This window comes from Amblyomma maculatum, chromosome 2 (assembly GCF_055883805.1).
Source record: "Amblyomma maculatum isolate TAMU_Amacu chromosome 2, ASM5588380v1, whole genome shotgun sequence".
NCBI lineage: Eukaryota > Metazoa > Arthropoda > Arachnida > Ixodida > Ixodidae > Amblyomma > Amblyomma maculatum.
This window is the reverse complement of record NC_139345.1, coordinates 208,135,215-208,150,897: the sequence shown is the minus strand read 5'-3', so window position 1 is coordinate 208,150,897 and position 15,683 is coordinate 208,135,215. Positions and strand designations below refer to the sequence as shown.

Below are 15,683 nucleotides of genomic sequence, written 5' to 3'. Positions count from 1 at the left end.
GCTCGGGAGACTGGCACGCGCGTGTCTTCTTCGCTCTCTCGGTGCTCACCCGCCAGTCGGTTCCGTGCCTTATCTTGCCGGTGCTTTTGCTTAGTTGTGAGTAAATCTGCTTAACGAGTTCCACTGCTTCTATGGCAATATGTATTAACCTCATAGGCACTTACAAAGTTAGGATACCTGCCTCCCACCATAACGGCAGCTCCTAGGGATGCGAAACTTAATATACAAATCTCTAATCCGCCCGCTACTTGAATATGCTTCTCCTGTATAGAACCTGCATAAACAACATGGAATTAACCAAATCGAGGCAGTCCAGAAGAACGGCATTCGTTTCATATCGCCTTCAACAGCACTTTCATCCGTAGCCTTTGCAACCGCTTTCAGCTCGTCGACAAACTGATTCTTTAAAGTTTTTTTTTCATTCCTGTTGTAAAACGTTCTGCATTATAGTTCCGCCTTTGGCGAACGCCAGCCAGAATGCCTTCCACCGTCCCCTCGTTCCTTCTTTCCCCCTTCCCCCTCTCCCGGTCAGACTGTATAAGACGGTTGTTCGGCCTTAATGAACGCCTTTCGACTTCGAGCGCCCGTCTGTGGTTCATGAAAGCACGGAACGCGCAATGCGCGTACTTTTGATGTAACCGTGGCGACGAGTCCAATGCGAACCCACGACAAGAACCAACCTGAAACAACGGTCAAGACTGAGATGCTGGATGCAACCAGTTCAACCATGGCACATCACCAGCTTCCCGAGTATGACGACCGCGGTGACAACTGGAGGGCATATCTGACGAAGGTTGAAGCCTACTACGAAGCAACTGGAATCGAAGATCCAATGAAGAAAAGGGCGTTGCTCATCTCTGCGCTAAGCACACGCACAGTCCAAGTGCTTTCAGGAAAAGTTGCACCGGAGAAGCCAAATGCGACGAAGTACGAAGAAGTAATCGAAGTGTTAAGTTCGTACTTTGACCCAAAACGCCACGAAATAACGGAGAGTTTCCACTTTTTCAACCGGCGCCAGCTGGAAGGTGAGTCTATTCATACCTTCATTGTCGAAATTCGCCAAATAGCGGATAGCTGCAACTTCGGGAGCATGCTCGATAGAATGCTTCGCGACAAGATAGTATGCGGCGTCCGGTCAAGTGCCCTGTAAAAGCAGCTTTTGGTGAAAACTGACCTCACCCTGCAGGAAACCGAAGCGATAGCGTTCAGCTCTGAGGCAGCAGAACAGGGTGACCAACGCGATTTCTTCGGACTTGACAGCGCGTCGATAGAGCTTCGACGAGCCGGTATTAGAGTGTGGACGGTGCGGAAGCACTAAACACAACGTAAACACGTGTGGCTGGACGAACGCTCGATGCTACCGCTGCAGCAGGTGCGGGCACCTTGCAAAAAAATGTCTTAGCGACGTCAGCGAGGAACGCAGGAAAAACTATGCTCGGAGCAGGTCACTCCAAGCTTTAAATGTAACAGATGAAAGTTTGGATGACGTGGCCGACAGCATGCACATCTGGACTTTAGTTGCGTGTCGGAAAGCTCAATTGGAACCTCCGATTCGCCAAACGTTCACGTGGTGTGACATCGATATACAGATGATCGTCGATACTGGTTCGGCTGTGTGTGTTGTGCCTATGCAAGTTTTTGAGCAACACAAGAAACAGTGGCCACCATTGTCGCCGTACCACATCAAACTTCCCTGTTACCAAGGAACATTCCCAGTGCTGGGGCAGTTGAATATGCTTGTTTCGTACAACGGGACCAGTGTCGAGGGCTCATTAATTGTTGTTGACTGCTCAGGAACATGTCTCTGCGGACGCGACTTGATATCAAAGTTCAACGCAGGGTCGTCAGTCCTCAACGTCGGGGCGAAGCTGGCGGAGAGCTTAGGGAAGAACTGCGCATCAACGGTGGACGATGTGCTCTCGAACTTCCAAGATGTTTTCAGCACAAAATTTGGCCTGATAGACGGACCACCAGTGCGTCTGCAACTGAAAGAAGGAGCCATACCAAAATTCTGTCGAGAGTTCACGCTTGTTACTGATCACCAGCCTCTCCTGGGATTACTGAGAGCTAATCGACCGACCCCATCGCTGGCAGCCGCGCGCATACAACGCTGGTCTCTGTTCCTGGGTGGTTTCCGTTACAAGCTCCAGTACTCGCCGAGTAATCAACTTCTGCATGCCGACGCCCTGAGTCGACTGCCCCGACGTACGAGAGAGCTGCAATCAGACGATCCCCCTGATTACATTCTTGCTCTAGCAGGACTCGATACACGGAACTGATGAACTGAAGCAATTAACTGCGGATGACCCGCAACTAAAAAGGGTTGCGCAGTTGACAAAGGATGGCTGGCCGTCTACGGCAAGATATATAGCTGATGAGAGCATTATCCCATTTTTTGGCAAACGACAAGGGCTGCCTTTGGCCCACGTGCTGGCTGGTGTACTGGGGACACCGCGTAATAGTGCCAACGGAAGCGCGAGATCGTATTCTACACCTGTTGCACGAAACACATTAGGGGTCTACAGCGATGAAAGCAGTTGCCAGATCATCATTTTGGTGGCCAGGATTGGACCACGACATAGAACGACTATCAGCAACATGTCAAAACTGTGTCCAAAACTTGCCCATGCCAGCCGCAACACTACCAGAAAGCTGGCCTACTGCTCGAGAACCATGGTCCAGGATACATGTAGATTTCGCAGGGCCATTAGCGGGAAGCATGATTCTCGTTGTAGTTAATGCATACAGTAAGTAGATTGAGGCAGTTCCCATGAAGCAAGCTAATGCTACTGCGACAGTGAATTCCTTGCGCGAGATATTCAGCAGGTTTGAAATCCCAAGCACTGTAGTATCTGATAACGGGACTCATTTCACCAGTCTTGAATTTGAAACTTTCATGAAAAAGAATAATATTGTTACGGGGTCGCTGGGCGGGGGCGAAATGTCGCTGAATGACCGCAAAAGGCCGGCAAGGGCGCTGGCATATTCGGGACGCAGGTCAGAGGCAACCATGGCTGAGATGCGGTCCTCCGGACTATGTGATGGGACAGGTTGTGCAGGTACGTCGGCGTGACGGTCGGACAGCACTGCAGAAATGGTAAAGCTGGACAAAGACGACAGCTCGGCAAGGAAAATGCCCTCCGGGAAAACTTGTGAAGACATGCTGAAGTTGAGTACGGGAATGTAGGTGAGGTTATTCTCGACGTGTACAATGTTATGAGGTAGGACGATGTTGCGCTGTAGAGTGACGTCGGTGATGGGGTTGACAACGTAGTCGCCGTCAGGAAGGGAGGAAAAAGGTGACATGGGCACGTATACTGCCGCCTCGGGAGGTAGGCGAGTAAATGTACTGGAGCGAAGGCGAGGCTGGGATTGGTCAGCACTGGGGTCGGGAACACAATAGGGCAGGGCTAGGCGCAGAAGTCCGGAGGAACAGTCAATGAGAGCGGAATGGGCTGTTAAAAAGTCTAGGCCTAAAATCACGTCTTCAGGACAAGTATTAAGGACGGCGAAGAGCACAGGGACGTGGTGGCCGGCGATGCTAACGCGTGCAGTGCACATTCCGATGATGGCAGCAGTTTTTCCATCAGCAACACGAACTGTAGAGGTGTTAGCGGGCATAAGAACTTTTTTGAGGCGCTGGCGGAACGACGAACTAAGAACTGAAATATGGGCTCCAGTGTCAATGAGAGCGGGCGCAGGGACTCGATCTACGAGGACATTGATCAGGTTGAGGCGTGGTGCGATGGTCGAAACACAGTTGGCTGTCCGGGTTGGTAACGCAGCGTCACGTCCGGGCGCTGCGCAGCCTAGTTTCCCGAGTAGGTGCCTTGGTACGTTGGGGGCAAGCTGCGGCGATGAGTAGGTGATCGGGAATGGTGGGCTTGAGGCGATGGAGAACGGCTAGGCCGACGGTCTTGCTCTGTGTTCTCAGTACGAAGATGTGCTGGGGTGACAGAAACGCGTCGTGGTGCATAATGTTACGATACGGCAAGCCGATGAAAACAGGAGTACAGAGGACAGAGAGATGGTCGATGACAGTGAGATGATGTTTAATGAAAATGTTGCCGGGCCTAGCGCGAGCGCTCCTGTCCGCGCCACTGCCCGCTTCTTCTTCCTTGATGTCGTCCGTAACATGACCCGGGGCCACCGAGCGATCGTCCCGATCGTGGACGAGGAAATGCACGATGTTGATTCCATGGCATGATGATGGGCGTGTCTAGATGCTTGAAAAAGATGAGGAAGAAGGAACAATAGAATGGCTTGCCGGCACGATGATTCGCGATGAACCTTGGCAGGACACTCTCGGGCCACACGTTGCCACGACTCGATGGCGGAGGCTAAGGCACGCACCGCATGGCATAGGCAGGGGAGAATGTCTTGAAGTGTAGCGGTGTCTTGGGTCGTAGGGTCCTTGGTCGGCACATCAGGTCAGTGGGGTCACATTAGGTCATTCGGGTCTCTCTTTGTGTCTTGTGGTCATGTGTGGCGTCTTGGGTCAGTCTCTCCTTCGTCGTGTCTTGTGGTCGGGCGGGGGGGACGGGGCGGAGGAACGGCAAGGTCTTGCTGGGTCCGGCAGGCTGGGGAACAGCCATGCAGTGCCTCCTGACCTTTCGCCGACGGCGCAAGAAGTCGCAGGGCGCCGACGTCCGGGCCAAGATGAGGGGGTGACGATGAAGTACCCCGCACCTCCAACCAAAGTGTTACGGAGTAGTTCAGCTTGTAGCAGAGGGCGGACACCGAAGACAAGGCTTTCAAACAGACGTTCTCTGTAGGCACCAGCCGACACTGTTGAACGTCGTCTTCTCTCAAAAACTCACGAGAGTCTTCTTCTTTCCTTATGCGTATGCGTTTTTCTTCTTTCCTTATGCGTTGCACCGCCTAATGTGACAATATAACTCATCTGCGAACGGCTGTGTTTCTCCCATCGTCAAATGGGTTGGCGGAAAGAGCAGTCAGAACGATTAAGGATGGCATCAAAAAGATGGGGGCTGGAAGAATACATACCCACATATCCAGAATGCTCTTTAATTACAGGACACCTAACAGCTCGGGCAAGTCTCCGTCAGAGTCGCTTCTTGGTTATTGTCTCCGCTCTCGCCTAGATACATGCTTTCCACCCATCCATACAGGTTCAGTCTCTGAACCACATGAATGGTCACCACCTCTTCCTGGAGTTGCAGTGTATGCGCGCAACTTTGGCGTAGGAGAAAAATGGCGGCCTGGAACAGTCACGTCTACAAGAGGGTCACGGATGGTCACCATAGAGACACCGGCCGGACCAGTCAGGCGTCACGTCGACCAGGTGCGTATTCGACACACAACTCCTCCACGTGCGCAGGATCACAGCTCAGCGAAAAACAGCGCTGTGCAAGCTGGTATACCAACGCCTGTAGCCCACGACAAAGGAGTGGAGTGCGCGGTTCCTCGAGCAGATACCCCACAGCCAGCCTCAACGTCACCGGCGAATTCGTCAGTGGCGCAAGACGCCGAAAGCTGTCAACATCAACAGCAAGCAGGAACCGCATCGACGCAGCCATCGTGTACGACGCCGACACTTCGACGTCCCACGCGCCAAAAGAAGCCAGTACAGCGACTTTCTTATTAGGGGAAGAGAAATGTAAAACATTCTGCATTATAGTTCCGCCTTTGGCGAACGTCGTTTGGCGAACGCCAGCCAGAATGCCTTCCACCCTTCCCCTCGTTCCTTCTTTCCCCCTCTCCCGGTTAAGCTATATAAGCCGGTTGTTCGGCATGAATAAACGCCTTTCCATTTCGAGCGTCCGTCTGTGGTTCATGGAAGCACGGAACGCGGAATGCGCGTACTTGTGATGTAACATTTCCATTGGTAACTTGTCTTGCCGACAACTTCAAATCAGTGGGCACGGCGGACCTGGGCCCAACATGTTGCTTACGAGGACACTCTTCTACGTTCTGCAGGTTATCCTGGGTTCCGCCGCGTTACGAACTGGGCACGTGTGGCCCGATGACATCTGTGGCTGCGATGGAAATCAACTTCACATCGACAACGCATAGGACTCGGTATCGTCATTTGATGACACTGTTCTACCAGCGACTGCATTCATCCATCGCACCGTGACGTGATCAGAGCTCACGAGTATAACAGCAGCGACACAAGAATTCACCTTCAGTGGGCACGGCGGACCTGGGCCCAACATGTTGCTTACGAGGACACTCTTCTACGTTCTGCAGGTTGGTAGCTATTCGAGCACCATTCGTAGCGATTGCCGAGGTATCGTGGTCTTGCCGTGCCCCCGCCGTTTTCTTGCTTGGCATATGAATGCTTTATTGCTTGCAAGTTGATCCTTTGTGGCGACATCGAAGCGAATACTGGCCCGACTCAAAAGAAAGTTATTGAACAAATTTCAGATGGCCAGTTGTCTCTTCAAGCTGAAATCAGTGAAATGAAAGCAGAGCTATTTAAGACTGTAAATATGGTAAGTGATCTGCACAGCCTAATTCAAAAAATGGAGAAAAAGCTAAACGAAACATCATCCTTCACCTAGCAGCCGCAGGAAATACACACAGCTTTAAAATCAATAGAGAATGTAATGGGTTTTTAAGCAAAAAACTGACCGATCTCAAAGATCGAAGCAGGCGGTCCAACCTCATTATCCACGGTATTACTGAGGAACCTAACGAAACAGAAGCTACGCTGAAAGATAAAATAATCAAAGAAGTTTTCGAGGACAAGCTTCAAGTCAGTTGCCAATCTATCGGGCGTATTCGTAGGTTGGGGCGTCGGAACGACAAACGTCCTGTTATTCTCTATTTGCAGAATTTTGCAGGAAAAAAAGACATTAATGGAAAATGTTACAAAGCTAAAAGGCTCAGGAATATCAACTCGGAATGATTATTCCCAGTCTACGCTGCTGACACGAAAACTACTTTGGGATAGCGCGGCGAAAGAAGAGAGGGATCAAAAAAGAAAGGTCACCCTTATTCACGACAAGCTAAAAGGGGATAAAGATATGTCTTTCTGGGATAAATCACAAAATAAACACTTTAATATAGTGTACCAGGATAAGAGAGTAGATTAGCAGGACAAAGCATGACGAGAAGTGCAAGATCAGAACAAACGTTTGCGCATAATAAACATCAACGCGCGTAGTTTATTTAATAAGACAGACTTGTTCGAATTAGCGCTGTTACACCATGATCCGCACGTTGCAGTGATTACCGAGACATGGCTTCACAGTGATGTGAATGATGAGGACGTTTTCCCTCCCTCTTATACTGTATTTCGAAATGACAGGGAATCTAGGGGTGGTGGAGTGGCTGTCCTAATTAAGAAACAAATTGAAGCTGTTTTGCAAGATGACGTACATGATATTGAATGCCTGTGTGTGAAACTCTCTTGTTGGGGACAAAACTTTGTTTTATATGCTGTTTATAGACCCCCTAGTTCTGGAACTGACTACTTAACTAAACTAGAAAATCATCCTTACAGTACCAAAACAGTAAACTTTTATTGAAGGGTGACTTCAACTTACCAGGTGTGGATTGGGAACTTCTTGAGTGTCTCGGTGCTTGCACAAAGCAAGCCAGCATATTGTTTAAAATAATGCTTACCCACAACCTGACGCAAATAGTTCATGAACCAACCCGTATTGTCGATCCCACGAATTCATTGTTAGATTATAATAATATAATAATAATAAGTTTATTTCCAGGTTCAACTGGAGGGTTTCCCGGATAAAAGCTGCCTTCGCATCTTGACAGTGTCCACGAAACCCTTACAAGCAGCAGCAGCAGACGAGTGGTGAAGGAAATCTCCAAATCTGTCATATATACAGTAGGCACATTCAATAACAAATCATTAAATACACACGGAAATTCACAATAAGCTTTAAATTAAATGGCACAAAGAGAAAAACAGTTGAAATGCGCAGTTTTTAAGGGAAAAATGTCAACTGGGCAAACATTCAGCAATCTACAAACAGAAGCATAAAATCACATTTGAACAAAATATTTGCGCAGCTCGGCTTTTGTGTATCCTATTGTATTTTGATAAGTGTTTAAAACATGGGGCAGGTTGTAAGATAGCATTTGTAATTTATAATCAGTGCGAAAACGTGGTATATTCCATACATTAGTACTTCCTGTGTGCATGTTAGCACGATGCGTCTCCAAAGATGCTAGGGAAGAATAATATTCGGCAACGGATGCCTTCGAAAAATACATGATTTGTAGTAACCTATAATTATACAGTTGATCAACACGAATAATGCTATGGGCTTGAAATGCATATTTGGAGGTAGTCGCATAATCAACATTAGCTATTATTCGAACAATTTTCTTTTGCAATACGAGAAGCTTATTTATGTTTGCCTTGGTCATTGTGGCCCACACTAAACTACATTAGTTAAGGTGAGAAAAAAATAATGCGTAATAAACTTGTATTTTTACACTTCATAGGTAGAGTTGCACGACATCGCGAGAGGGCCCCACAGGCAGAAGAGAGTGTTTTGCAGATATGTTCAACGTGAGCATTCCAGTTTAAATGAGATGAAAAATGTACACCAAGGGATTTATGTTCCTCAACAATTTATATTTGTTGGTTTTCAAACTTGAGTACACAGTTTGGTGTTGTCGGCTTGTTTCTTGCGCGAAATATTACAGCCTTCGACTTTGTAGGATTTATCTTTAATTTATTCATCATTGGCCACCTAGATAACCTATCCAGTAGGTCGTTACCTTTCGCTATTACATCATTGAGATTATGGCCTGAAAGAAGTAATGTGCTATCATCGGCGTAAATTACAAAATGAATAGAAAGATCTATAGTTACAATGTCATTTATATAGGTATTAAACAAAAGGGGTCCAAGTACGCTCCCTTTCGGGACACCACAGCTAGGTAAAGGTAAAGGTAATAGGTAATAGGTAAAGGGGATGAAAGTTCATTATCTACAGATACTGACTGGCTTCTGTTTTGGAGGTAATCTTCAAGCAGTCTGAGTGGTTTACCACGGATTCCGTACGTTTGAAGTTTATAAGCAAGGATCGCACGATTTAAGCAGTCAAATGCCTTTGCTGTTCGTCCCTCGCGACATCGTGAATTTTACGGTTTCTGTGGAACAAGGCCTGTCTGACCACCACTTGTTTAGTGCTTCTTTTCCTCTAGTACGGCAAACAAAAAATAAACACTTATCTTTACGTTACTTTAAATATTATTCGCGTTCCAATGACGCGTCTATCATTGAACATCTCGAAACTTCCCTTGTTGATTTCGTTGACGCCGATGTCTGCGCACTCTGGGACAGTTTCAAAAAGATCTGTTTGTATTGTATCAATACTTTTGTACCTAACTGGCACAAAAAAGAAAGGAAACCCCATGGATGACACGCATTATAATTCAAATGAGGCGAAGGGCAAAACGGCACAAGAAAAAACGCGCAGATCCTGATGTGCTAAAGGAATTACTGGACAATCTAGCACGTGCCTTACGTGATTCAAAAGATTATTTCTTCAACACATCCCTTCAAAACTTTATAAAAGCCGGGCCAAGTAAGTTCTGGAATTACATTAGTGAAAAAAATAAAGCAGTCACACAAATTTTGGTGGACAACACTACGTTACTGAACATTTTAATAGTTATTTTCAAAGTGTATTTTCTGCCCCGAGCACAGGTATCGACAACAGCCGAGTGTATTACCCCGCCGAAGTGAATTTTATTACTTATCCTGGTGTTCTTTCCATGTTGCTGAACTTGAAAACCAAAACGTCATGTGGCCCTGACAACATTCCAAACGCATTTCTGCGACGCTATGCCGAAACTCTGGCTCAATTCCTCGTAATAATTTTTCGCGCTTCAATGTCATTAGGTAAAATACCCGATGACTGTAAGACAGCCCTAATTGTTCCCGTTTATAAAAAAGGAGACCGTCTTCTCTTGCAGAACTACCATCCCATATCATTGACGTCCCCATGCTGTAAACTATTAGAACATATAGTTGCACATGGTATGAACGAAGTTTTAGAAAAACATCACGTGCTAACTAGCTTCCAGCACGGGTTCAGAAAAGGACTCTCGACGGTAACACAGCTAATTACAGTAATAAATTCATTTGCTTCCTGTATAGATAATAAAGGCCAAATTGATGCAATATTTTTGGTTTTTATCAAGGCATTTGACAAAGTTCCTCATGATAAACTAATTTTTAAAATGAAAGAAAGTGGCATTTCTGATATTTTAGTAACATTGATTAATGCATACTTAAAAGACTGCAAACAGTTTGTTGAAGCTGGGGACAACGTTCGGGCTCTCTCCCAGTTTCATCCGATGTTCCCCAAGGAAGCGTTCTGGGCACTCTGCTTTTCCTTTTGTATGTCAGTGATATAGTTGAAGTTGTTAACCCACCAGTGCATATTCGATTGTTTGCTGACGACTGTATTCTATGCAGAGAAGTTACAAATAGGGAAGATCAATGTGACCTGGACAGTGCCTTGACGAGTGCCAACGTTTTCGAATGGTGTGACTGATGGGACATGATTCTGAATGTTGTAAGTGTTTATATGCCGAAAACCCGAAAAACCATACGTCATAGCTACACATATAAATTAGGTTCTCTCCCTCTTCAACAAGTATCCAACTACAAATCAGTTCAGTTCAGGCGTTCAGTCGTGTCCGACTCTTCGTGACCCTATGGACCATGTCACGCCACGCTTTCCGGTCTCTCACTATCTTCTTAACATCACATAGCTTCATCTGCAATGCCTCGAGAATGCCATCTAACCATCGCGTTCGCTGCCTACCCCTTCTCCGGCGACCCTCAACCTTTCCCAACATCAAATCTTTCTCCAGCGACTCCTCTCTTCTCATCAGATGACCAAAGTAGCTGAGCTTTAACTTTAGAATTTGACCCTCCAATGAGCAGTCAGGGTTTATGGTCGACAATATCGACTGATTTGATCTTCTGGCAGTCTAAGGAACTCTTAAGAGTCTTCGCCAGCACCACAATTCAAACGCGTCAATCCTTCGGCGGTCAGCCTTTTTCACAGTCCAACTCTCGCATCCATACATCACAACTGGAAAGACCATAGCACGGGTTATACGGATCTTGGTTGGCAGACTAATGTCTCTGCTCTTTACTAGGCGGTCAAGGCTAACCATTGCTCTCTTTCCCAGAAGCAGGCGTCTCCTAATTTCATGGCTGCAGTCTCCTTCCGAGGTAATCTTGGCGCCCAAGAACAGAAAATCTGTCACAGCTTCCACTTCTTGTCCATTGATGCTCCAGGACTTGATAGGGCAAGATGCCATGATCTTCGTCTTTTTAATGTTCAGTTTAAGCCCAAACTTCTCACTCTCTTCTTGTACGCGCATCAGAAGTCTCTTGAGTTCCACTTCACTTTCTGCCATTAAAGTGGTATCATCCGCATATCCAAGGTTGTTGATACGTTTTCCAGCAATCTTCACTCCAGCTGAAGACTCGTCCAGACCGGCCTTCCTCATAATGCACTCTGCATATAGGTTAAATAGGCAGGGCGACAGTATGCAGCCTTGCCTCACCCCTTTCTCAATCGGAAACCAATCAGTAAGACCATGCCCAGTTCTGACTGTGGCCTCTTGCCCTTCATAAAGGTTCCTGAGGAGACAGATGAGGTGAATTGGAACTCCCATCTCTTGGAGAGCTTGCCACAATCTGCTGTGATCTACGCAGTCAAACGCTTTCGCATAATCAATAAAGCAGAAGTAAATGGGTTTCTGGAACTCTCTTGCTTTTTCCATGATCCAGCGAAGGTTGGCAATTTGGTCTCTAGTTCCTCTGCCCTTGCGAAACCCAGCTTGCACGTCCGGAAGCTCCCGATCCACATACTGCTGCAGCCTACCTTGCAGGATTTTTAACATCACCTTGCTAGCATGCGAAATAAGCGCGATCGTGCGGTAGTTGGAACAATCTTTGGCACTGCCTTTCTTTGGAATGGGGATGTAAACTGACCTCCTCCAATCCTGTGGCCACTGCAGGGTTGTCCAAATCTTTTGACATAATGTATGCAGTGTGTTAACAGCGTCGTGGTTGAGGTTTTGAAGCAACTCAGCTGGAATACCATCAATTCCGCTAGCTCTGTTCTTAGCAAGGCTGGCTAAGGCCCAATCAACTTCACTCTTCAGGATGCCCGGCTCGAGATCAGTAATCACAACCGTCCTATGTTGGGTTTGCACATCCGGGTCCTTCTTGTACAGTTCTTCTGTGTATTCCTGCCACCTCTTCTTTATCTCTGAGGCTTCAGTGAGGTCCTTGCCTCGTTTGTCCTTTATCACGCCCAGCTTAGCACAGAAGCTTCCTTTGATATCTTTGATTGTCTTATACAGAGCTCTTGTGTTCCTTAATTGGCTGTTGTCCTCAACTGCTTGACACTGTATGTTCAGGAAGGCATTCTTATCTCTCCTTGCTATTTTCTGAAAATCCGCATTGAGAACCTTGTATCTTTCTCTTTCCCCCATACCTTTTGCCATCCTCCTTTCCTCAGCTATTTGCAAAGCGTCTTCAGATAACCAGTTTGCTTTTTTGCATTTCTTTTGCTTTGGAACTACCTTAGCAGCAACTTCTTGTATTATATCACGAACATCAGTCCAGATCTCTTCGGGCTCTTTGTCTTCCAGATCTAATTCTTGAAATCGATTCCTCACTTCCACAGCATATTCTAATGGAATCTGATCCAGATCATACCTGAAAGGCCTTCTAGTTTTCTGCGTTTTCCTCAATCGAAGCTTAATTTTGGCAACAAGAAGCTGATGATCGGTGCCACAATCGGCCCCAGGCCTTGTTTTTACTGCTTGTATAGCGCTTCTCCATCTCTGCCGGCAAATAATATAATCGATCTGATTCCTGTACAGACCGTCCGGTGAAATCCATGTGTACAGGCGCCTCTTGTGCTGTTGAAAATGAGTATTCGCTATGGTCAGGTTGTTTTCTTGACAGAACTCTACTAGCCTCTGCCCAGCTTCATTTGGCTCACCAAGACCGAACTTGCCTGTAATTTCGGATATTTCTTCACTCCCGACCTTAGCATTCCAGTCTCCTATGAGAAAAACGACGTCTGATGATGGGGTGCGGTCTAAAAGGCATTGTAGGTCCGCATAAAACCTCTCAACGTCAGCTTCTTCAGCAGCAGTGGTCGGTGCATAGACTTGGATAACTGTTATGTTGAAATGGTGACCTTGGATCCGAAGTGAAATTATTCGGTCGTTTTTGGGGTTGTACCCTAGCACTGCTTTGCCCATTCTTCTGTTTACTATGAGAGCGACCCCACTCCTTCTCTTGGATTCGTGCCCACAATAAAAGACATAATGGTCGCCGGAGTTAAATTCTCCCATTCCGGTCCACTTGAGCTCGCTGATACCCAAGATATCAATGTTCAATCTGTCCATTTCTCGCTTGACGATATCCAGTTTACCTTGCGTCATAGATCTTACATTCCATGTTGCTATGTGATATATCTCCTTGCAACATCGGACTTTCCGGTCGCTTCCCGACACATCCACAACTGAGCGTCCTTTTGGCTTTAGCCCAGCCGCTTCATTCGTCCTGGAGCTACTAGGAATCGCCCTTTGTTCATCCCCAGTAACATGTGGGACGCCTTCCAACCTGAGGGGCTCATCTTCCGGCGCCATATCGATAATGGTATTGTGACTGGCCATAGGGTTTTCTTGGCAGGAAATACTGGAGTGGGTTGCCATTACCTTCTCCAGTGAATCACATTTTGTCAGAACTCTCTGCCGTGACCTGTCTATCTTGGGTGGCCCTACACAGCAGAGCTCACGACTTCATCGAGTTTCGCAAGCCCCTCCGCCAAGACAAGGCAGTGATCCATGAAGGGGCAACTACAAATACCTAGGAGTAACCATAAGTAGCAATCTATCGTGGAACTTGCACATAAACAATATCTGCTCTGCTGCATTTAGAAAATTGTGCTGCTTAAGACATAAACTAAAAAATGCTCCTTCTAACATTAAGCTACTTTGTTATTCTTCATTAATTAGACCTAAACTCGAATATGCATGCATAGTGTGGGACCCGTATACTAAATCTAACGTAAAAAATCTAGAAAGAATACAGAGAAGAGCTGTCAGGTTTATTTTAAATAAGTATGCAAGGTCTGACTCCCCAACCACTTTAATGGAGACAAATAAAATTGAACTACTTGAACATCGAAAAAGGAAGCTTAGATTAAAATTTATTTATCAGTTATTACATAACAAACTCTGTTTGGATCCGTCATCATACTTAACGCCGGCACGAACCAGACAAACTCGTCAACGCCATTCCAGTTCCCTAACCCCTATATTCGCTAGAACAGACACAAATTTTCGTTCTTTCCACGCAGAGTAACAGATTGGAATCAGCTAGTTAATCCATTGTCCCATGAGTTTTAACCAATTGTTGCTATACTGCGTTGTCTTTTTTGAAGTGTTGCGTTTTCTTTTGTGCCTTGATTGACTTGTTCACCCACCCTGCTTGGACTCAGTGTCCGCAGTATTTTGTGAGTAAAAAAATAAAATTACCTAGTTCCCGCGATACCATCTAAAACGAGAAATCACCACAGCCTAAAGTAAAGCCTTATTTTGCGCGCACAGACACTTTTAAATGCAGTTTCTTCCCGCGTTTAATGAAATGTTGGAATTCCTTGCCTGGTCATACTCGTTCTCTTCCTTTAAAATCGTTTTTAGCGGAAATTGAGACATTTTTGCCGCTTTTAACTGCTTTTTGTTCGTTTTGCTCATATTCTCTCTGCTATTGCCTTTGTTCTGTTCCTTGTTGTTTTTAACCCACTCCTCAATAGGGCAGCAGTATATACAAATAAATAAAAGCTATCGAGATGTTCCAGAGCATAGCAACATCCCCTAACGAGAACCTACTTAGGTCTTCTAAATTTGTAGGGTAACTTTTGATGAATTCAGTTTTGCACCTCTTAATGAGACTCTTCAAAAGGGCCCCCGAATAGAAATGGACGCTGCAATGCAATTCGGTGCAACTAAGAAAATTATTTTAAACAGCGATATTTTAGCGTTCTACTTCACAAAGCCAACTGAACTTTGTTGCTGTTGTTCTGCTTACAGACTCGGGGTTGTGATCTGTCATAAAATAAGAGACTGAACGGAGCGTCCGATCGCATTCTCTTCGCGCCCTTTACCGAGCATTGAGCGTAATTACACTCAAAGTGAAAAAATCGGCGCTCGTATCTGGATTGCGGCTATTTCATCGCTGATTGTACGGACGGCTTCTGGGGCGGCCGCTGCCAACTTTAGCACCTGCACAGATGGGCGCTTTCGTTGGCAGCGTACGAGCTGAAGTTTCGAAACGGTAAAAAAATAGGACTTGCGGACTCACAACTACCGCTGTCTACAGCTTCAGACAACGGTGACCCGGGAGCGTTTGGCTGTTTTTGATACAACCCGGCTAACAGCTATAGAGGTTGCTCGCGAAACGAAGCAAGACTCTCTTCCAACAAGCGTCTTGAGATACTTCTATGCAGGATCACCAGAAGACCGCCTGGAAGAACTGCGAGCGTTTTTTACACGCAGAGATGACATGTCTACAGAGCAAGGATGCCTGGCTTGAAGAAATTAGGTTATTGCGCCAAACCCCTTGCAAGGTCATGTACTCTTGTTGCTGCACGCGGCACACCCAGGAATGACTCGTATGAAGATACTAGCAA

At 46.4% G+C, this 15,683-nt stretch overlaps 1 protein-coding gene and 1 pseudogene across 1 annotated transcript in view; both read left to right on the top strand.

Annotated features, from left to right (window-relative positions):
- The first annotated feature begins 655 nt into the window (after nucleotides 1-655).
- On the top strand, nucleotides 656-1,318 carry LOC146201142 (uncharacterized; annotated as a pseudogene).
- A 172-nt stretch (nucleotides 1,319-1,490) lies between these two features.
- LOC146201141 (uncharacterized) overlaps nucleotides 1,491-15,683 on the top strand; it is a 35,112-nt gene continuing 20,919 nt past the window's right edge. Inside the window, exons 1-2 of the mRNA XM_084592497.1 lie at nucleotides 1,491-2,160; nucleotides 5,133-5,305. Coding sequence (XP_084448623.1) covers nucleotides 1,500-2,160; nucleotides 5,133-5,305 — 834 coding nt within the window. The 5' untranslated portion in view covers nucleotides 1,491-1,499. The remainder of the gene's footprint in view (nucleotides 2,161-5,132; nucleotides 5,306-15,683) is intronic.